General features: G+C 46.9%; 1 protein-coding gene across 1 annotated transcript in view; it reads left to right on the top strand.

The window, feature by feature from the left end:
* Nucleotides 1-24,223, top strand: part of LOC147683120 (inositol polyphosphate-5-phosphatase A-like) — a 419,584-nt gene that overhangs the window by 265,916 nt on the left and 129,445 nt on the right. The window contains exons 6-7 of the mRNA XM_086943599.1: nt 8,267-8,370; nt 12,335-12,387. Coding sequence (XP_086799725.1) covers nt 8,267-8,370; nt 12,335-12,387 — 157 coding nt within the window. The remainder of the gene's footprint in view (nt 1-8,266; nt 8,371-12,334; nt 12,388-24,223) is intronic.

Here is a 24,223-nt window from a genome sequence, read left to right as displayed (position 1 = left end):
TGTTCCTCCTTTTAAATGTTTCTTCTAACAAATGTATTTTTATATATTGGTTTTAATCTTTGTAAATTCTGTAACTTGCTCATTGTGAACTTTTATGGTGTTTTTTTTAAACTACAGAATAAAGTTATTATTGAATTGAATTGAATTGACTGCATTGGTAGTAGATCATTGTCCTATGCCCAAATGCAGACATTGACATATTCTATTGGGACAATGTTAAGTTGAGGCCGGCTTCAAGGGCACTCAGATGTGCTCCTCTGAAACTGGGCTTGCCACCATGCGGTCAGTGAAGAATCCTAAGGCATCTGTGAATGTCAGACAGATCTGGCACACAACCTTTGAAAGCGTAAGGATTCGAGGTAGCTCTGTAGATTTGGATAATGCTGTAGGGTTTTGGCCCAACCAAAGGTCCAGTAAAATCCACTAAGCTGAGATAATAACAAGTTTAAGGCGGAGAGGGGGGGGGTCGAATTAGTCAGTGTTGTCAGAGTGCCTGTCAGACTACCGGAGTCCACCTCAGTTGAAAGTGGTCAGTGGGGCTTCGTGGATAGAGAAATGGGACAGTAACTCCAAAGTGCACAGCCATGAAGGCCTTTTCTGTGTATGTCACCAGCCACTGGACCATGTGCATAGAGTTTGGGGTTCCTGGCTACCTGTACAGCCATGTTTCTCGAAATGGGTGGCTGCAATTGACATTTTTAAATGCGCAAAGGGTCATGGTGTCCAAAGAGTGTGATTGAATAGGGTTAGGGTGTCTGATGGCCATTTCTACAGAACCACTGATCAGTCAAAAACGTATTTTGAGAGTAGGCCGCTGCAAGCCTGTGCACTCCTTTTTAGAAGAGCTTAAGGCTTTCTGGCTAAAGACTCTGGGAAATGTCTCGGGGGCAGCAAGAAGGTCTCGTGTTCAGTCTCACACATGTCCACTGGTGTGGATCTTTAATTCATCACCAGCCATAAGCCTTCGGGTATATTAAGTGGTCCTGTCCCCAGCTAAATACAAATCTTGACCATAACTGGCCAGTATACCACATTTGAATTAAAATCTGGATGAAAAAGTGTTCCCAGAGGACTTAGCCTGTTCGAGGCATGTGGGCTGCTGAATTCATATCTGTGCATAGTCCGCCACCTAGTGTTGGGTCCGGATGATTGCACATTGTTGTCCTGGAAGAGTCTTCGAAGTATCACGAGATAGGTGGCTCCTCCCCTGGACTACAGTGCGCATGGGCATCGCCTCCATCCCCAGATTGTTTTTTTCCGCCATAGGGTTCGGATGTGTTTTCGGTTCCCTCCTTCGTAACCGATAGTTGTTCGATTTTACTTGAGACCAAAAGGTCTTTAGGCTGGGCGTCGGTATAGTTGCGTTCGGGTTTTCTTACTGACTCTCAGCTCCAATCTCCTACTGCCCTTCCACGTGCTTCGACGCGGACGGCCCTACACTACCACATTGGCTATGGAGCGGACTCCATTCAAGAAATGTCCGCTGTGTCACTCAAAATATTCGCACCTCGACGTGCACCCCGTGTGCAACACATGCTTGTCACCGGATCACCGTGAAGACACCTGCATGGCGTGTTCAAAGTTTAGGAGTAAGAAAACTTTGAAGATTCGCCGGGCTAATCGACTCCAGGCACAGTTGTCGGCTTCGGCGCCCCCACCTGATGACATCTTTCAGGAATCGGTCGAGGAAGAGGACGACGTACAAGAGTCGGACTCTGGCCCCGCGTCCGAGGAAGAGACCTACGACGCGGATGAGGAGGCCTGCGACGAAGTCTCCGGTGAGGTAGGGGACGACGAACTGATTTGTGCCACGATGGGAGATAGCTCAGAGGAAGAGCATCCCCAACCAGACTCCGGGGTTACCCCCCGTCATACGGCCCAGGTCGAGGGATCGCCTTCGGGCCTTACCCAAGATCTTACTATGAGTCCTACGTCCCCGCCTCCGGGCCCGGTCACGGACATTTCTAACAAGAAACCGAAAGTGAAGCCAACTGGTCCCGCACCCTCGGATGCGAAACCGAAACCAAAAGTGGCGTTGGTGAAGAAGGTTCTGGAGGCGTCAACTTCCACGAAACCCAAAATGGCCGACTCGAAGAGCCACGCCAAAATGGCCGACCACAAGAGCCGCGCCAAAATGGCCGACTCGAAGCCCTCTGGGTCGGCGCCGAAGGTGAAGGCATCCGACGCGGCTGCGTCGGCACCGAAAGGGGTCGCGGACCCGAAAACGGCTTCGAAGAAGCGTCACGCTGATGGTGCGCCAGGCCATGGGGCGTCGGCACCGAAGAAGAGGCCTACCGGCGACCGGACTCTCGGAGACGAAGAGTCGCTCGCGACGGTTCAGCCCTCGGCATCCCTTACAAAGAAGGTGGGAGAATCCTTAAAGCGGATCCAACAGTCCACTGTTGTTCCCAGCCAGGACACTGTAGTGCCTAGGCCCACGCCGAAGCCTGCCAAGGAACAAACGCCAATTCGTTTTACCCTTCCTCCCAAGTCGACGCCGAAGGCCTTCGCGCCTAAGCAGAGCGGACACTCTCAGGAAGTATTGACGCCGAAGGCTGCCTTGGTGGTGTCGAAGCTTCGGCTCCAACCGCTCGCGGTGGAGGAACGTCGTGAGGTGACCATCGACGCCAACACCGGAAAATTGTCGCTCCTCAAACGAAAGATTACGTCGGAGCCGCCGTTGGAACCTTTTAGGATTCCACTTAAGAACAAAAAGTACTCTGCGGACTCTTCGGCTCTGATGGAACCTCTGTCTCCACAAGCCATGGAACACTCGCCGGCCCATTCCCCAGTGCCTGATGTGGACGAGGAGGACGACGAGTACAACTATCCTGCGTACTCGGATCCGGAAGAGGAGCAGGTGCCCTGGACAGCAGGAGGCGACACGGACGACCCGCAGTCAGGCCAGGACACTCAACTTTTCGCCGCGAAGACGTCCCCGACAGAGGACTCGGCGGCGTTTAATGCATTAATAGAGAGAGCTGCAGCGAACCATGACGTCGAACTGCACTCAGACCCTGTGGATGCGGACTTCTTAGTCGACACCTTCTCGGTAGCCGAAAAGCAAGTCAAGACGCTACCGATGCTCAAAGGGGTGCTGAAGCATGCACAGGAGGTATTCAAGGAGCCCACCCGGGCGCGGGTGGTCAATCCTCGCATCGACAGGAAGTATAAGGCGGCGCCCACGGATCCCACGTATATTAAGGGACATTTGCCATTGGACTCCCTGGTGGTGTCCAACGCTCGAAAGAGGGCGAATTCGCAGACTACTGGTGATGCTCCTCCCCCAGACGAAGAGTCAAAAATCTTTGAGGCATCAGGCAAACGCATTGCTGCACAGGCAGCGAACATCTGGAGGATCTCTAACACTCAAGCCCTGCTTGCACGTTATGATAGGGCCCATTATGACACATTAGAGGCCATCCTGCAACACTTGCCTGACCAATACAAGGAGGCGGGGGAGATGCTCATTCAGGAGGGTAAACTCATTACTAATGCATCCATCAAATGTGCCCTAGATGTGGCAGACACTGCCTCCAGGGCTATCAATACAAGCGTGTTACTTAGACGCCATGCCTGGCTTCGGATTTCTGGGTTCAAACCCGACATACAAACCACAATACTGGGTCAAACAGTGAATCCTGACCATCTGTTCGGCCCTGAGGTGGATGCCTCCCTAGAAAAAATGAAGAAAGATACCGAAACTGCCAAGTCTATGGGGGCTTTACAAAGTCAGCAGTTTCGGGGTGGTTCCTTTCGCCGCTCCAATTCAAGAGGCACCTCAAGAGGCCAGGCATCCCAGTCCTCGCAATACTACAAGGGTAACACCCAGTCCTCGTATAACAACAACAAGGGCAGGGGTGGCTACAGAGGCAATAATATCAAAGGCAGGGGACGTGGAAACAATGCCTCCAGGTCCACCACCTCCAACAAGCAGTGACGCCTTGTCACTTCCCCCCGATCACACGACACCTGTCGGGGGGAGACTCCAGCAGTTCCTGCCGGCGTGGAGGTCCATCACCACGGACAGGTGGGTGAGGTCTCTTATCCAGTACGGCTACTGTCTAGAACTTACGTCCATTCCACCGGACATACCGCCAAGAAGCCGTGCTATGTCCGACGAGCACTTGACCTTGTTGCAGCAAGAAGTACTGGTCATGCTGCAAAAAGGGGCGATAGAGCTCGTTCCATTGCAAGAACGGGGAACAGGGGTTTACTCCCTGTATTTTCTAATCCCCAAAAAGGACGGATCACTCAGGCCGATCCTGGACCTCAGGCCCCTGAACTGGTACATCAACTCAGAGCACTTCCATATGCTCACATTGCAGCAGGTGCTTCCCCTGCTTCAACGGGGGGACTTCCTAGCAACGCTGGATCTGAAGGATGCCTATTTCCATATTCCCCTGCATCCTTCACACAGAAAGTATCTCAGATTCAAGATCTTAGACCAGCATTACCAGTTCAGAGTCCTGCCGTTCGGGGTCACCACGGCACCGAGAGTTTTCACCAAATGCCTCGCGACTGTAGCAGCGCATCTCCGTCGCCAGCACGTCCATGTCTTTCCATACCTAGACGACTGGCTTATTCAGGCAAAGACGGAACAGCAGTGCGTAGACCACGTGTCACGCACCATTCACCTCCTGCACGATCTGGGATTCTCTCTGAACTACCCAAAGTCCCATCTCCAGCCCGCCCACGTGCGACAGTATCTGGGCGCGACAATCGACACTCTGGCAGCCACTGCGCAGCCGAGTTCAGTGAGAATCGCCAGTATCCAGGCGCTGATCCAACGGTTCAGACCCCAAACCTCGCTTCCAGCGAGGGTGTTCATGCAGTTGATAGGCATGATGGCCTCCTGCATCTCCATTGTCCCGCACGCGAGACTACATATGCGTCCGCTTCAGGAGTGCCTGGCACGTCAGTGGACTCAGGCTCATGGGCAACTGACAGACCTAGTGTTGGTGAGCGGTCGGGCGTACAACTCTCTGCATTGGTGGAATCCACAAAACCTTTGCAAGGGCCGACCATTCCAAGAGCCTGTCCCACAGATCATCCTGACAACGGACGCCTCTCTCCAGGGATGGGGAGCGCATGTACTCCATTACACGGTGCAGGGACTATGGACACTTCAGCAAAGGAAGATGCACATCAATGTGTTGGAACTGATGGCAATCTTCATGGCCTTAAAGGCGTTCAAAGTACATCTGTGCAACAAGGTCGTGTTGATCCGGACGGACAACATGACGGCCATGTACTACATCCAGAAACAGGGGGGAACACACTCTCCACAGCTGTCTCATCTGGCTCAGAGCATGTGGAAGTGGGCCATTCAGAGGAACATCTTCCTCATGGCAGAACATCTCCCAGGCAAGGACAACCAGATGGCGGATCTGCTCAGCAGACACAGCCATCAGATGCACGAGTGGGAGTTACATCCATCAGTACTCCAACCGTACTTCCAAAGGTGGGGTCATCCAGAGATAGACCTGTTCGCCACAAAGGAGAACGCAAAATGCCAAAGCTTCGCCGCCAGGTTCCCACACCCCCAATCACAGGGCAATGCGATGTGGATGAACTGGTCAGGCAGATTTGCGTACGCTTTTCCCCCAGCACCTCTGATACCGCTGGTGGCACGCAAGCTCAGGCAACACTCGATGACGCTCATCCTGGTTGCTCCAACGTGGGCTCGCCAACCATGGTACACCACGTTTCTGGAACTCTCCGTGGTACCGCATCAAAGGCTTCATCTCACTCCCAGCCTTTTGACGCAGAGCCATGGCGACATTCAGCACCCAGATCCGCAACAGCTCAACCTGGCGATCTGGCTCCTGAAGTCCTAGAGTTTGGCTACCTCAATCTTCCTCCCGATTGCATGGACATCATTCGGGAGGCGAGAAAGCCCACTACTAGAGCTTGTTATGCGGCTAAATGGAAGAGGTTTGTCGTCTACTGCGTGGAGCACAGCATTGACCCGCTAGACGCTTCCATTCAAAACATCATATGTTACCTCTTTCACCTGTATCGGTGTAATCTAGCTTACTCTTCCATCCGCATTCACCTGTCGGCTATGGCAGCATACCTCCAAAATAGGCAACACCTGTCACTCTTTAAGGTCCCTGCTATCAAGGCTTTTCTGGAAGGACTCAAAAGAGTCATTCCACCAAGGACTCCACCAGCTCCGGAATGGAACCTCAATGTGGTTCTTACAAGGCTGATGGGTCCTCCCTTTGAGCCACTACACTCTTGCGAGCTGCAGTTTCTGACCTGGAAGGTGGCGTTCTTGGTAGCAATCACATCGCTACGGAGGGTTAGCGAACTGCAGGCGCTCACCATCCAAGAACCTTTCTTCCAGGTACATGCCAACAGGGTGGTGCTCCGCACTAACCCTAAGTTCTTACCCAAAGTGGTCTCGCAGTTTCACATAAACCAAACTATTGAATTGCCGGTGTTCTTCCAAAACCCAGAGACGCTGGCGGAGCGGATGCTCCACACCCTTGATGTGAAGAGGGCCTTGATGTATTATGTGGACAGGACAAAAGATTTCCGCAAAACCAAACAACTTTTTGTTGCTTTTGCCACACAACACAAGGGAAATGCAATCTCCAAAGCAGGAATAGCTAGATGGATAGTAAAGTGCATTCAGATCTGCTACGCTAAAGCAAAGCGCACTCTCACTATACCACCGAGGGCCCACTCCACTAGGAAGTTGGGGGCCTCTATGGCGTTCTTAGGTAACATTCCCTTAGAAGACATCTGTAGAGCAGCCACATGGTCTACCACTCATACTTTCACTAAGCACTACTGTGTAGACGTGCATTCAAAACAACAGGCAGCTGTTGGTCAGGCTGTTCTAAAAACGCTTTTTCAGACTGCTGCAGCTGGCACGGGCGGCCGCCGCTAATGGAGGGACTGCTATGTATTCTATGCACAGATATGAATTCAGCAGCCCACATGCCTCGAACTGCAAATGCTACTTACCAGTATGCATCTGTTCTTGGCATGTAGGGCTGCTGACATTCATATCGCCCACCCTCCTCCCCGGCGCCTGTAGCAGCTGCAGTATGTATTCATATACAAACATATGCTCATAGCATGGTCATCACTCACTTCTTCACTCCATCTCTGCCTATGGCTAAAAACAATCTGGGGATGGAGGCGATGCCCATGCGCACTGTAGTCCAGGGGAGGAGCCACCTATCTCGTGATACTTCGAAGACTCTTCCAGGACAACAATGTGCAATCATCCGGACCCAACACTAGGTGGCGGACTATGCACAGATATGAATGTCAGCAGCCCTACATGCCAAGAACAGATGCATACTGGTAAGTAGCATTTGCATTACTTGCTCATGGTGGCCCTTTTAACGGGGCTGTGTCTGTTCCCTTGGTCAGTTTAGTGTGCCTATGTATAGCTAACCAGTTCTTATAGATATTTATCTGCATTTTCTCTTTAGACCACCTTAATTGTGCTGAGTATGTTTCTTCAGAGACTCTTTTATGTGACTGCTTATTATCTCCTCTTTCATGACCTCTTAATATATTCATGTATGGTACCCTGGCCTCTTTAATATGTCTGTGTGTTGTACCCCTCTCCTTTTCATTGTTGTTCATGCTCTCCTCACCCACTCCCTGTTTAACATTATTAATCATGTTCCAAGTGGCCATTGCCTATTTAAAATAACAGAGTGTCCTCGTCCACCATAAAACCTTGAGTATGGCCCCCTCCCCAAATCCACCTAACAATTATCTGTATGTCACCTTGGCAACTATAACGTTTATTTATGTATGCCCCCATCACATCGATTGGTCTTTTTCCCTTTAAAATGAATTTATAAATTCCCCTCCTCAATGGACCCTTAAAAATTGCTGTTTGTGCCTCTGTTTACTTTTATGACCAAGTGTGCCTCACTGCCTCGCTTGTCTTCATTATAGCTGTTTATTTCCTTCTGTATCCCATTACTCTTTTCATATTGCTCTGTTTGTTTTCCACCTCCTTCGCAGTGCTGTGTACGTTACCTCTACTCAATAACATTTTAACGTGGTTGTGTATTTTCCCACTCCCAGGTCCCATGAGTAGCTTGGTTCAACTGGGTCTGTTAATATGGATGTCCATCCCCTGTCCGTCTCTTACCTTATCCTCGCTAGGATTCTTTAACATGCTCCCCACATACACTCTCTGACCATCTTTTGAATAGTCCTCTCTCTTATGGGGTAGTGGATAGGACGATTGGCTGGTGTCCATTATGACTACTCTTCTGATCTACAGAAAAGAAGTTCCTGCTAGTGACTGACCAGAAAACCCACATGGTCGACTTGGACACCTGCCCTACAGTAGAGAAAGAGAAGTTTAAGCAGAACTTTTGGCCAGAGGTGAGTATTGGAGCTCTCTCCATGTCTTTCATTTTAGGTGTTTGCACATACACTATAAGTTTGCTGTGTCCTCGGAAGTTTGTTTACTCTGACACCACGCCTCCGTCCTATTCCCAAATCAGTGCTTAATTTATTAGGTGGTTGCAGGTGGGGGGTGCACCATAGCTCATTTTTGAGGACTATGATTTATATTTTAGCATCAGGGTTTGTCCCAGAGCAAGAGTGAGGAAGGCAGAAAAGAGAGAAGGAAGGAGGAAGTGAAGGATTGGAAAACAGCGACAAAGGGAGAAAGAGAATAAACAGAAATTGCAAGTGAGAAACCAATACAGGAAGTGTAGTGTGGTGGAAGGAAGGCATGAGGTGAAATCAGGACTGGCCATAGACACCCTTCATATTTAGCCTTGTGGAGTGCAGCAGAAGCATCAGCACTAGAATCATTATAAAATATGGTCTCTGGTGGGGTTCGTGTGAACGTTTGCCAAAAGATGGTGTATTTGGAGAACTTTGGATGCTGCCTTTGGGGATGTCAGTCATAGGATTATCAAAAACACAAAAGGTGATGGGAGGAAGCTTGCATTAAGTCCAGCCACTGGCAATGTCTCGGGTAGCATTCCAACCGATTGTCCTTTTGCCCACCATGCCGTCTCAGATTAGACCAAACTATATGTAAATCAGTGTTGACCCTGCTCCAGTCGGAACAGTCCAGCCCACACTGCCAAGGCAGGTCCTCTCTGAAAAGATCGAACCCAGGTGTGAGTAAGGCTAGTCCCCTGATCATTGGGACTTTAAGAGCCACACCATTTGTTGCTGGTTAAGGATTTGGTCCATCAACACAAACGAACCGTCAATGATGGCTGATCTTTGATGGTAAAGTGAATAATAGTGCAACAAAAAACAAAGTGGTGAATTTAAAATAGGATGATGTGTACTCCTATTGCAAAATTTTATTCTACGGACGAACAACACCTCCTAATTAAAAAACCTTAGAACAGTGCAAAAAAGACAGTCAACAAATATCTGTCTAGTAATGGGCCAACATGTTTCTGCCTACCGGGCTTATCGTCCCATGGCTTTCATCAGGGCCTCTGTTCTTACAATAGTTGCACTTGGTGATTGTACACAATAAGACACCACCAACACCAAAGTGAGAAAATATATAAATTAAGAAAACAGGGTTGGATACGATACAACCTGTATCAACCGGAAACATTAGCCCTCCATGTCAAATGAGAAGTAAGATTTCCTTCATGGTAGGGGACTAGACCTCACCTCACCTGGACCTTGCTCAAGTTCTATGAGGCCCGCACTCTCTGTCGGTACCTCAAGCTCTCATCTTGAGTCCCCCAAGACTCAGATGAGAGCTTGAGGTACATCATGCATGTGTGACATAGAAGAAACACAAAGTGGCACAGTTTCTAACCAGTCCAGCCATAGTCGGTTCTAAAGAGTTTGTATCATAGAAACTATGCAAGGGCTGCAGGTTTAGGCCACTACTGGTTAAAAGACCCAGTACAGTTATAGTAACAATAGCAGTTGATGTACTAATTGTTGAGGTGGTTTCCAATGATGTACATAAGAGCAGCTCTAGCTGGAGCAGGCCTCTTTCACCCTCGGTCCTAGTCAGAGGATGCTGCTACTTACTACAGTAGAGCAGTGCAAGCCTATGGCAATGGTCCACAAATCTCTGAAAGCGCCTCAGTCCTAATAGGAAGTTTCAGGGGAGCAAGACCTGAGATCAGGCTTTGTAGGGTACTCTCTCGCCTTCTGTCTTTATCTCCATTACACTCTGCGCATGTTAGTTGGTGTTACGCTGATTTTACACAGTGCAACACCTACACATTTGCAATGCCCCGGCACGGAGAGGGTCCCTTGTACTGTCTCTGTGACTACTTTTTTCCTAATTTTTTCATTCTATGATACATGAGAGTCTGCAAATCCCGTATAAAAACTTGTCTCCAATTTCCTTATTACGAGCAACTTGTGACGCATAACGAAAGGATGTCGCTGCTCAACTGTAAAAAAACGTATTACAGTTTAGGTATGACATCATGCCTGCTGCCATGCCTGCTGCCATAATCAGCAGCCAGGGTGAAATGCAAGTCACAGATCATCATTACAGCTGCAGTTTAAACTGACTTTTCATGTTTATGATTTGCATTTCTAAAGAATAGTGACACTGCAAAGGATAGATTCATGGTGACATGTTTGTGTTTTTGCATGCTGTGAGTCATTGCAGGAAAGATAGTCTCTCTGCATGTTTCTAAGCATTCCGAGATGGAGCATTGTTTTATTTGACGTAAATATACTATTTGGTGTCTTTTTGTGTCAAATTACTATTGATTTTTGTGCATCAAAATACTAACTTCTAATTAGTGTGTTTAAATTTGCAATGCAGATTTTGCTTTTATTCTTCATGTCTGCAATTGCAATTAATAATATCTCTATTATATGACAGAGCAAGATGCCAAGGATTTATGCTCACTATTTGTGGGGAGGGTGATAGTGTGATTATGTTTTATAAATAATAAAATATATTTTGCCGTATGATAAAAAGATATTTCTAGGTTTTTGGCAGGTGTTTTGGGGATCTTTTTGCATAATGCTTCTCTAGGAGTTTGCCAGAAGTCTCTGAGGTTTTGTTGTATAATTTTCTCTAGGAGTTTGCCAAGAGGCTCAGGTATGTTGTATAATAGTTTTCAGTGGGTTTGTAGTTGTCTCATGGTTCTTTTTGTGTAATGGTTCCCTAGGAGATTGTGTGGTATTTCAGCGGTTTGTTGTATGGTGTTCTATAGAAGTTTGCCAGGTGTTTCAGGGATCTTTTTGCATAATGGTTCTCTAGGAGTTTGTGTGATGTCTCTGGTTTTGTTGTATAATGGTTCTCCATAAGTTTGCTTAGAGTCTTCGGGGTCATGTTGTACAATGTTCTCTGGAAGTTTGCCAGGTGTTTCAGGGATCTTTCTGCATAATGGTTCTCTAGGAGTTTGCCAGATGTCTCGGGGTGTTATATAATAGTTCTCTGTGAGTTTGTAGGTGTCTCAGAGTTCTTTTTGTATAATGGTTCTCTAGGCGTTTGTGTGGTGTCTCAGGGAGTTTAGTGGTATAGTGCTCACTAGGAGATTAAGTGGTGACTCTGGTGTCTTGCTTTATAATGGTTCTCTAGGAGTTTGTCAGGAGTCTCAGGTGTGTTGTATAGAAGTTCTCTCCGAATCTATGGGTGTCTCAGGGTTCTTTTTCTATAATGGTTCTGTAGGAGTTTGCTTGGTTTCTCTGGAGGTTTGTTAGATAGTGTTCACTAGGAGATTGCTTTGTGACTCTGGTGCCTTGTTGCATTACTGTTCTCTGGAGTTTGCTTGTTTTCTCGGGAGGGTTGTTAGATAGTGTTCACTAGGAGATTGCTTGGTGACTCTGGGGCCTTGTTGTATTACGGTTCTCTGGAGTTTGCTTGGTTTCTCTGGAGGTTTGTTAGATAGTGTTCACTAGGAGATTGCTTGGTGACTGGTGCCTTATTGTATTACGGTTCTATAGAGTTTGCTTGGTTTGTCTGGAGGTTTGTTAGATAGTGTTCACTAGGAGATTGCTTGGTGACTCTGGTGCCCTGTTGTATTACGGTTCTCTGGAGTTTGCTTGGTTTCTTGGGAGGTTTGTTAGATAGTGTTCACTAGGAGATTGCTTGGTGACTCTGGTGCCTTGTTGTATTACGGTTCTCTGGAGTTTGCTTGATTTCTCTGGAGGTTTGTTAGATAGTGTTCACTGGGAGATTGCTTGGTGACTCTGGGGCCTTGTTGTATTGCGGTTCTCTGGAGTTTGCCTGGTGTCTCTAGTTACGTCTTGTGTGATGGTTCTCCAAGAGCTTGCTTTGGGATGGGTTTCTCTGAGTTTGTTGGGTTTCCTTTAGTGAACTCGTGGGTGAAGCTGTATTATCTGATTATCTCTTGTCTGATGAATGTTCCTTTCCTTCCTATAGTTTTCTTGGACACGGAAAGGATACATGAGGAGTCGCTGGAGGATTCAGGGCTGGTAGGTTTTTTAAATTACCATGATCCTACCAGTAGGAAACAGGAAGGAATCCCTTCGAGACTCGGATTATCTGAGTGGAAATGTGGGCTCATGATTTAGCTCCTAACCTTGCGACAGACATCTTGGCACAGCTGCCGCACAGCGCCTCATATCACCTCTATGTGAGCCGCCTTTAGGTCGTGGGTGCACTATGCATATACGTGCTGTATGGGCTTACACATACACAGGCTCCAAAATCCTAGAGATTGTACCCAGCAACTTGTATATTCAATCCACAACCTGCTGTGTGTCGTGGATGGAATGCAGTGTGCACGTTCGGGATTTGTTTTGTGTGTCAATGATGAGGTACACACTTGAGGTTGGTGGTGTGTGCCCTAAGTGTCTGGTGTGAACCCACGATGTAGGGCGCGCCTTGAATAAGCAGTGTATGCCTGAGTGGGTGGCATACAGGGAAGCTGTAATCTTCTATTGACACAGCATTAATTGTCCATCTTTTATAGCTGAATAGGCACTTTCCTCTGCAGGAGATTAATGCTATTTGTTTGTGAGCTGACATGTTCCTGACTTGGGCCTAATGGGTGACTTTTGGACTAATATATTTCTCGGAAGCAGCTGGAGATCAAGCCAGCCGGTGCTGTCTGACAGGAGACAGTGCCAACCATCAGAGGCCTGTGCCATCCGGCAGGACCCTGTGCCACCCAACCGGTGCCTGTGCTGCCTAACCAGGAGTCTGCTAGCCCCTGTACTACTCCTAAAAACTCGGTGCCACTTGCAAGCCCCTGTGCCACTCCTTAAGAAAGTATTAATCTGCCAGTACCTTGTGCCAACCATTAAAAGCACCCCCCTCACCGACACACTGATCCACCAGGGAGGACCATGTGCCAGGGACCAAGACCCTGTTCAGTGGGCCATGACGTTATGCCAACCGTCAGAGACCTGTGGCACACTGTTTTTTTTTATTTAATATTTTTATTTGCATTTTATCATTAGTCAACATTAACATCATATCATGTTCAGACCACCTTTCCTCCCACTCCACCCCCCCCCCCCCCGAGCAATACATAAAACATGTGGCACACTGTTGCCATGTTTTCAACAAGCAAGGATTTGTGCCAGTGCCAGGACCTTGTACAACTGGTCATGAACCAGTGCCAGCCCAAGACACCTGCACACCGGCCCTGGCCGTGTTCCTAATGCCACGAATCTGTGACAAAGGGTTTATTCTAATGACCAGGAGCCAGGTGTCACGTAGCAGGAAGTTGTGTCACTCAAAAGAAATGTGCACTGCCCACAAAAAGCCTTTGCCACCCAAAAGGAGTCTTTCCCATTACTACGACCATTTACCTCCTGTCCGGACTCTACTGCTACTTTCCAGGACTCTGTGAGCTGCCAGGAGAATATTCCACTTGAGAAGGGAATGGTACATCTCAACAAAACATTGAGCCTCCTGCAGAAGCCTGTGACAGCCATCACCGGCGGCCTGTCCTGCCCCCAGGACATGCTGCTACCCACCGACACCCTAGGGCCACACCAGAGCCAGCTCTTCCTGCACTGTCTCCTGCTGCTCAGTAAAAAGATGCTCGTGGACTTTTCGTCACAGCTTGCTGCAGGGAGTGCTCAAGCACCATCCAGCCCTCTCACAGTTTCCCTCCACTGCTGTTCCATCTCCGTCCTACAGCTCCCCACATTCAGCACTCCTATAGTTTCCACACCACTACTGCCCCAACACCGTCCTGCGATCCTATGGTTCCCCCCGACACTGCTCCATCACCATCCATACAGCTCCCCAAATCAGGAACAGTTTCCCTGCCATTACTACTCCAGCAGAGCACTAGTATCCCCTTAACCACAAAAATCACAGTTCTAAATCAGTAACAATAGCAACAAACAATGTACAACTATATATAAAAACGGTATGATGTATTTATTACACATATAAAATCATACACAACGCATTTAATCAGTTATCTAACAGATACAAGTTTCCTAACATATAAAATAATCATCATGAATTAAAATACACACAATTATGACCTGCATAATTGGAAAAACAGACAGAAAAAAAGTAAAACATTGAATTTGTTTAATACAGAGTATACATTCAGTATCCTATAACTACACTTTGTATTATGCAACCAACAAATCCGTATATCAATACAAATGCCGGAATCTTGAATTGTACTAAAGTAGAGCGTCAACGCCTTTCGATGGATTCAGCTGTTTTAAACCATCTTTATCAAGACTTGGAATGTTCTGTCATGTCAAGAGGGTCGATTAAATTACCCTACAACAAATATACATGCAATTAATATTGTGCATACCAGTTCATTAACATTCATCACATGTGTCCCTATATTATGAATCACCAGATACATTGTGTTCATAAATTCAAAAATTAAAACGTTCATGTACCCTCAATTCTATTACTCCCCTCTCTTGTATAAGGGTGAGCTCCACCCCCCAATCCTTACTCACTATATTATGTCTTTTGGGCAGAAGTATGTTTCCTATTTAAAAAAAAAAAAGGGAACAAAGAATCCGTGGCTAGGCTTTATGCTTTATATACTCCAGCTAACTATGTTTTACTGCTTGGAACTCTTAAGTACAACAATCTCCCAAGTCCATATCTTACCCTTGGTCACTAGACCTCTCCTTTAAAAATGTCCAGTCTTGGGACAGTTGCTTTCCCGAATGTTCTTTTTAACGTCAGATTATTTCCAAATATTTCAATACCCTGTTGGGGATAATACACCTGTAAAGTTCATGTGTGGGAACTTGATCTTTATATTGTCTCATCCTCCTACCGCACAGATAAAATCCATTAGAAAAGAGGGAAATTACAAAAAAACGTAAAAAGGCATACCTTTATGGTTACTTTGGGATGATACGTAGTCTCCTCAAAGTAATTTTGGATTTTAAAACCAGGTTCTACTTGTCCCTTTCCTCCTTTCAATTTGGGACCTCCAATAAGAATACCTGTCAGGGATCGATGTAACTGTATTAAGTTCCTGAAAATGCCATAAACCTTACCTTTTCTCTAAGTTTGAGTCTAAATTCATAGTAGGCGGCATACCATTTTCCACAGCCCAAAGTTGAAACTACCACCCGTGTTTTGGTCGCGGTGGAAGGAGGCCGATTTATTACACGAGCAGGCGGCGGGATACTACAGAATGCAAAGTAAATTGGAAAAAAAAGAAAAAAACAGGCTTCAAAATCTCTAAAATAACCTACTTTTTAAAGCTCTGCTTGCTATCAAGTAAGGCCATCCTGTTTTCTAGGGTACTAGCATATACCTTCGTGCTCCTGTCCTGCTGTCAGACCATCGGGGTTCTGCAATGAGATGCAGAGGCCCTGTGTTCTTTCCCGGGTTAAATACCGTGTAACCTCCAGTAACAGTCTTTGTGATTTTATGTGACAATTCTTTTGTAAGAATTTTTTTTTGTTTGACGTGTTTATTTCATTGTATTGAATGTATGTATGTATTTGTTAAATATATTGTTGTTTTTTGATGACATAAGGAAAATATTTTTTCAAAAAATTGCTTTATAAAATATGAATCAATTCAACGTAATGGTTGTCCAACCTAGTAATTTAGTTGACTAGGCGATGCATTATTTGTAATTCAACCTGCTCGGCCACTTGTTTTTGTTTACCCAATAGTAGCGGTCCAGGCCGGTCAGTGATAGGACCCAAGCCTTTTTTGTTTTCCCTAGAAACAGTAAAGGCAGGAAGCAAGCAATGCACCTCACATGGACCTTGAAAGTACTTTCAGACAACCCAACCCATATGAAAAAATTCTGGAATTGCGTTTGATTCCCTTTCTCCATCCCGCCCCCCTCTCCCCCCCCCCCCAACCCTTGGACGGCTTTAGGGGGACTTCTTCTTCATTGGTGGGGCCTGCCCACTTCCCACCAGCCCGCCTCGTCAGTTTTGGTGTGCTTTCTTTCTTGAGTTTGTTTTGCCCTCTTTCATCTCCTACCAACATCCTTCTCCAGATAAATATGCTCTTTTTAGCCCTAGAACTATAAATATGAAGACCTTCACCATCACAAATCGGAATATCCGGGGCATGGCAACCCTGTTACATCACGAGCATAAACTTCAAATAAATACATAAATAAATAAACAATAGTTTTCCTGCACAGTCATGCCCTACAATATTTCCATTTTACACGAGACCCGAGTTCTCAAAAGAAAGACCACAGGTATCATGCTGTTTAAAAAAGAAATTGTAGAATTCCTTTAAGCTCCCACTTCCACCAACCCAGAGCAGGCAGCAGTAGTGCAGGCCTTTCTCAGGTGTACTGAACAACCTGCAACTGTGCAAGCTCTCCACCATGGACGGCGTTAGGGCAGTGCGACTGGTGCGGCTGCACTGAGCGCTGACCTGGAAGGGGTATTTTAAGGAGAAAGTTGCCTGCAAGGGATTTGTTTGGTTATTTGAATTTAACAGTGTAATGCAGTCTATATTAGTTAGACTTAGCAGCTGAATGGAACAGCAACTGTTCAACGTATTATGAATCTGTTAACCAAAATCTATAGAAACTACCACACTAGCTCTATAGGAATAGAATAACTCATACAGATTCTGTAAAGAACTTGTGATTTCAAACAATAAATGAAGTGTCGAACACAAGAATGAAGGTACAGCAACACGAAAAGGTTTGTTTTTAGAAAAAAATATTATTTTTTATATTCATACAGAAATAAATCATTGGAGAAAATCTAGGGTATATAGTTATTAACAATTGCATAAGTTTCTTGTGTAGATGGAACTGATGAAACAATCCATAAATACAAAAGAACACAATCCAGTCTGTGACAAAATAAGCAAAGTTGACTTCTTTTAACGATGATAAATAGAAAGTCAAGGATGGGAAAGAGACTTGGATTGGATTGTCGACGTTTCGGTCTCAGTGGTGTAATCCAGAGACCATCATCAGGACAAGGAGATAATGCAAATGAGGATGACCCTTATACAGTGAATAGGACCAGGCTATTGGTGGACTCACGTAGAGTTTAGAAGTTAGTTGCCTTAGGGAAGCTTGAAGTCTGCCCGTTGGTTATATCCAAATGTTCGGACCAAACAAAGTTTAGAATCTTTGTGTTGAGTGTTCAGTTCTGTGTCAAATGGAGGCTGAGAACTGACGCTTCGTTTCGATTCACTTGTCAAACTATCTTGGATCCTGAAATTCATTCTACAGGTTCCCTCAACACAAAGATTCTAAACTTTGTTTGGTCCGAACATTTGGATTTGGCAACTAACTTCTAAACTCTACGTGAGTCCACCAATAGCCTGGTCCTATTCACTGTATAAGGGTCATCCTCATTTGCATTATCTCCTTGTCCTGATGATGGTCTCTGGATTACACCACTGAGACCGAAACGTCGACAATCCAATCCAAGTCTCTTTCCCATCCTTGACTTTCTATTTATCATCGTTAAAAGAAGTCAACTTTGCTTATTTTGTCACAGACTGGATTGTGTTCTTTTGTATTTATGGATTGTTTCATCAGTTCCATCTACACAAGAAACTTATGCAATTGTTAATAACTATATACCCTAGATTTTCTCCAATGATTTATTTCTGTATGAATATAAAAAATAATAATTTTTTCTAAAAACAAACCTTTTCGTGTTGCTGTACCTTCATTCTTGTGTTCGACACTTCATTTATTGTTTGAAATCACAAGTTCTTTACAGAATCTGTATGAGTTATTCTATTCCTATAGAGCTAGTGTGGTAGTTTCTATAGATTTTGGTTAACAGATTCATAATACGTTGAACAGTTGCTGTTCCATTCAGCTGCTAAGTCTAACTAATATAGACTGCATTACACTGTTAAATTCAAATAACCAAACAAATCCCTTGCAGGCAACTTTCTCCTTAAAATACTTTGACTGCCCAAGCCCGCAAGGGTATATTGGGTTACCCACCACTACTACCAGACCTGGAAGGGGGGCGCTGACTACAGGTGGGGGCGCTGTGTTTAGGAACAATCTACAATTTAAAAGTAGCTGATGTAGAGTTCCTTGTGCGTCCAGATATCAGGCAGCAATAAAAATGTCAAGATAACTCTTGTGACTAATGTTCCTGCTAGAGAGATCGGAGTTTTGAAAATGGCAGGTTTGACTCGCCCCAAAGTAGCGCAGATGGTTAATATGCCTGCTGCAAACAACAAATCTTTATTTAAAGTGGATAGCTGAGTGTATTAGAAACAAGCATTTACAATGCAATGGTCTCGGCATCATTAAAGGTAGAGCTATTGGCATTGCTCATGACATTTCTTTTTTTTTTCTTTAAATCATAAATAAATGGCATTGTCATTTACATTGCCAATACACAGCACTCTGCACTCAACAGCACTCACTACTCTGCACCTGCACTCACAACTCTGCGCACTCACAACTCTGCGCACTCACAACTCTGCGCACTCACAACTCTGCGCACTCACAACTCTGCACTCACAACTCTGCACTCACAACTCTGCACTCACAACTTTACCGCCTGCTTTCAAAGAGGAAGCAGTTTCCATTCTAAGGAGCTCTGACAGTCTTATAGTGTTGAAGATGTCAGCAATGTGAAGCCACTTCTTGCCATATGCTTACAATTTGGTGAGTGTTGGTTTGGATTGGAGTCCTACAATCCATCCACAACATCAAATACACAGTGGCACAAGTGTCAATGAAGGAATCAGTTCGGATGATGTATAGTTGCCACCTTGGTTTTGTTTGTTTCTCACGCCTGCCACTTTTTGTAAGAGCTGAAACGAGGTGCAGGCTTTAGGCAACTAGGTGTTTCAGAGATTTCAGTGATTTGATATGTTAGTTACAATTACAGGTTGTGTGCGCAAACCTAAGGATCCCTCAATTGACAAATGCCAAGGGGCTGTTTGGATGTAGGAATAAATCACAAATTGCACATGCCTCAAATCCATTTAAAAGAGCAGTCATGATAAAGAGTAGCATGTTGATGAAGAAAACTTTAAGGGGTGCGTAATTGAAATGCGTGGAGGTGGTCATCAGGGATGAGAAGCAAATAGCATGGCTTAAGAATTAATGTAAAGTGGGGCTGGCGTGGCGCCTTCTCCACAAACTGTGTCTGTTACCACCTTTTGCTTTTTTCCCCATGCACAGCATTAAGGGTAGAAGTGGTCAAATACAACTCCACTTTCACTTGTGAAAATTTCCCGAGGCATATGGGACTGACTCACTTAATATCAGAAAGTCTGGGAAACATCTCCAGAATAACGTCAGCTACTTACACCACTCTGCTTATTTTTCGGATAGGTTTGGGGGAAGAGACTCGCGCGGGGGGGGGGACGGGAGAGACTCGCGGGGGGGGGGACTCTCGCGGGGGGGAGACTCTCGCGGGGGGGGAGACTCACGGGGGGGAGACTCACGGGGGGGAGGGGGGAGAGTGACTTGCGGGGGGGAGGGCGGAAAGTGACTCGCGGGGGGGGGGAGTGACTCGCGGGGGAGGGGGTAGAGACTCGAGGGGGGGAGGGGGGAGAGAGACTCGGGGGGAGGGGGGGAGGGGGGGAGAGAGACTCGAGCGGGGGGGAGAGAGACTCGAGCGAGGGGGGGAGAGAGACTCGAGCGGGGGGAGGAAGTGTTGCAGATGAGAGCGGGGTCCTCGCAGGTCAGTTTCTTTTCCACAGACAGCTCATATCAGACTTTAGGAAGACATGGGATTTGCCAGACAGAGAACCCAAAACGCACCCCACACTACATGCGATACTAAACATGGGCGCAGGGCAACACATCATATGGCTATGGAGATCTACCATAGATCTCATGTGCGTGCCACTAACGAGGCTCCGATTAAAATGGGAGGAAGAATTCGGTCAGGCACTGCACGATAATGAATGGCTCACAGCCCTAGCGCACCATAAATAAGTGTTGCGTAACCATTGCTTCAAAACATCCCATTCAACATACTACATTGTGCATATCTCACACTGGAGCAACTAAAGTGTTTCTTCCCTGGAACAGTTTGAATGCCCATGCTGCCACATGCCCGACGGCACATTTGTCCATATGTTATGGACATGCCCCACACTGCAGATTTACTGGGCGGGAGTACACACCATGATACTGACAATCACAGGCCTGATGGGCCTCACCACATGGGAGACCAGCGCCTTGGGGATATTCCTGCATCACCAACAGAAAAACATAGAAACTCGTTTTGCGATACTGGCCCTGATCCTAGCAAAGCATCACATTCCATTGCCGTTTACCTACAAGTACGCCGATTGTAGCATGGAGGGGGGCAGTCGCGAAATGGGGAGCCGCAGAAAAAGATGCAATCAGACTGGAGGAGGCACGCAGAACGAGACGCCGCCCCATATTCATGGAGTGGTCAATGCTACTTCACAGTTTTCAAACAGGTACAAGACACCCCTGCAAAAATCCCAACAGCTACTCAGGCAGTGCCAAGTCCCACAACACCCCACCCGAGCGGGTCCTACCCCTCCCCCTACCTCCAATGGAACTCCATGTTTGTCCCGCCGAGAGAGTTACACCTGGTGTTACTTAGACTAGTAATAACTGCATGGTATCACAAGCCCGGATGCTCTCATTCCTTGATTTATCCCCCTGAGTTATATCCCCCAGTTAGTTTAAATGAAACTGATTTCTTCTGACTTGACACAAGAACAGCAGGGGTACACCAACAAGGCCCAAGAATCAAGCAGTCCACTACGAGACCTAAGAAACGATTAAGAACACATATTAGGTGTGCTGGACAATGCACTCCTAGACAATTCATCACCTTATTATCATACAACGGTAATGCAATGCACTAAAAGCTAAAACAACGTAAATGGTGCAGAAATGTATGTACCCTGGTTGAATATGAAAAATCCAACAAAAAGGGTTACACAAAAAGGGGGGGGGGGACACACTACAAAGGAAAGTCAAGGTGGCGGGAATTTCACAGATGAAAAAGAAAAAAAAACAATAAGACAAAGCATAAAAATCAAAACGCAAAAAAAAGGTGCAATTAGGTATAACAGCTTTAAATAAAGCAGGAACTTCCTTGTAGTGGAAACAATGAAATTACTATTATCTTTCATGAAAACATAATGAGCTACCGCAGTCTTTAAAAGTTTCTTAAATGAGTAGGGTCTGATTCAATTATTTGTATACTTAGCACTGGGGCACCACTTACTGATTTTATTTTACTTAAACGTAAATTATGTCTGGGCTGTTTTTTATCCAGCCAAATGAACCGTTTTTCCTGAGTTTGGCCGAGTGGTTTTAACAAAATAAAAAAATTAAAGTACATGTTGCCATCTTGGGAAATGTTTTTGGGATCTCGTACGTGAATGAAAATATCCTACTTGTTATGTATACCAGAGAGAATTTCATGGTGATGAGCCTATTGTATAAGTTCCATACGACAAACAGCACCCTATGCCCACTAAAAAAAAACAAACACAACCATTCGAGTTTCACCATAGAGAAAAATTATTGTACCAGAGTCATACTTGGCAAAGTGCTGCCAAGTCAATGATACTATTGTGGATCAAACTAGATTAATACCTATAAACATGTAAATAATACTAATCTAAACATGGCACACTTGTACATCGCAGCATAATACAGCTACTCGGTTTGGGATATGTAAAGAAAATATACCCTCACTGCGCAATAGGCAGGAGGGGGGCGGGAGAGACTCGCGGAGGGGGACGGGAGAGACTCGCGGGGGGGGGGCGGGAGAGACTCGCGGGGGGGGGGGAGAGACTCGCGGGGGGGAGAGACTCGCCGGGGGGGGGGGCGGGAGAGACTCGCGGGGGGGGACGGGAGAGACTCGCGGGGGGGGGGACGGGAGAGACTCGGGGGGGGGGACGGGAGAGACTCGGGGGGGGGGACGGGAGAGACTCGGGGGGGACGGGAGAGACTCGCGCGGGGGGTAGAGACTCTCGCGGGGGGGTAGAGACTCTCGCGGGGGGGTAGAGACTCTCGCGGGGGGGGTAGAGACTCTCGCGGGGGGGGTAGAGACTCTCGCGGGGGGGTAGAGACTCTCGCGGGGGGGGTAGAGACTCGCGGGGGAGGGGGGAGGAGACTCGGGGGGGGGAGGAGACTCGGGGGGAGGGGGGGAGAGACTCGAGCGGGGGGAGAGAGACCAGCATAAGCAGGCAATAGAGCGAAGACACCTACCACAGCGGGAGCCACGAACAGCGGGAGGGGGCGGGAGGGGGACAACGGGAGCCACGAATGGCGGGAGGGGGCGGGAGCCACGAACAGTGATACGCCGAGACCGGCCGAGCCCACGGGACATGTCATGAGTGCACGCAGAGCTTCAAAGGGCCCCCGCGCGCCCGCTCCTTTATCTCTGACATCAGCCACTCTGCTAATGGAAAGAAAAATAAAACGGCAAAAACAAAGCATGGAAAGAAAAATAAAACGGCAAAAACAAAACGGCGGCCACAACGACTTTCGGATTCGGGGCGGGAACGAGGACAGCGTGAGCATGCGACCTACCTCATGTACAACAAACAGCTTAATGGCGGCCGGCGCTCCTGAAATTTTTCGGAATTGGGGGCGTGGTTTTGATGTTCTGAGTGACGGACAACGTCACTGTCTAAAGAACATCAAAAATGACGCCCCCAAATCCGAAAAGGACGGGGCTACATCGGAGTGACTGATCTCTCCTCCAATGGCTGGCCTCCTTTTAGGAAGCCAGCCAATGAAGGAGAGAGGGGGCAGGGAGGCGGGACCTACAGCGCACTAAGAGTCATTAAATCTCCAGCCTAAGTCTGCGCAAGCGCAGCCTTTTAGGCCTCCGACCTAAAAAACAGCCTTTATCAGCACGTTAAAACACAAATGAAATGTATGTGAGAGAGGGGCTATGGAGAGATGAGGGCGGCCTTTTGCTGAGGGGAAGTGAGGAATTCTGAGGAGGAGATCATGGGGGGGCACTAAAAAGGATTGTCACACCGGGAACCACCAGCGCTAAAGCTGGCCCTGCTTTCCGCACTTGCACAATAGAGTTGGCACAGCTAACTTCCCTCTCACACAACACAAGTATAAGACCAACAGGACAAGCTTTCCTCATTTGTACAGAACAGACCGCAGCTTTGCAAGCTTCCCTTGCACAGATAACACAAGCACAGAACAAGCAGCAGCAGGGCAGGCTTTGCTCCCAAAATAAAACAGTTGCAAGAAAAGCAGCTGCAGTGTGTGTGTTCCTCATTTGTACTGAACAGGCAGCAGCTTTGCAAGCTTCCCTTGCACACAGAACACAAGCACAGAACAAGCAGCAGCAGTGCAGGCTTTGCTCCCAAAATAAAACAGTTGCAAGAAAAGCAGCTGCAGTGTGTGTGTTCCTCATTTGTACTGAACAGGCAGCAGCTTTGCAAGCTTCCCTTGCACACAGAACACAAGCACAGAACAAGCAGCAGCAGTGCAGGCTTTGCTCCCAAAATAAAACAGTTGCAAGAAAAGCAGCTACAGTGTGTGTGTTCCTCATTTGTACTGAACAGGCAGCAGCTTTGCAAGCTTCCCTCACACACACACAGCACAACTAAAACAAGAAGCAGCAGTGCAGGCTTTGCTCCCAAAATAAAACAGTTGCAAGAAAAGCAGCTGCAGTGCAGGCTTAGCTCCCAAAATAAAACAGTTGCAAGAAAAGCAGCTACAGTGTGTGTGTTAGCTGTGTGTGTTCCTCATTTGTACTGAACAGGCAGCAGCTTTGCAAGCTTCCCTCACACACACACAGCACAACTAAAACAAGAAGCAGCAGTGCAGGCTTTGCTCCCAAAATAAAACAGTTGCAAGAAAAGCAGCTGCAGTGTGTGTGTTCCTCATTTGTACTGAACAGGCAGCAG

Source organism: Lissotriton vulgaris, chromosome 11, assembly GCF_964263255.1.
Source record: "Lissotriton vulgaris chromosome 11, aLisVul1.2, whole genome shotgun sequence".
Classification (NCBI taxonomy): Eukaryota; Metazoa; Chordata; class Amphibia; order Caudata; family Salamandridae; genus Lissotriton; species Lissotriton vulgaris.
The sequence above is the reverse complement of the archived record's forward strand: the minus strand, read 5'-3'. Positions and strand labels throughout refer to the sequence as shown.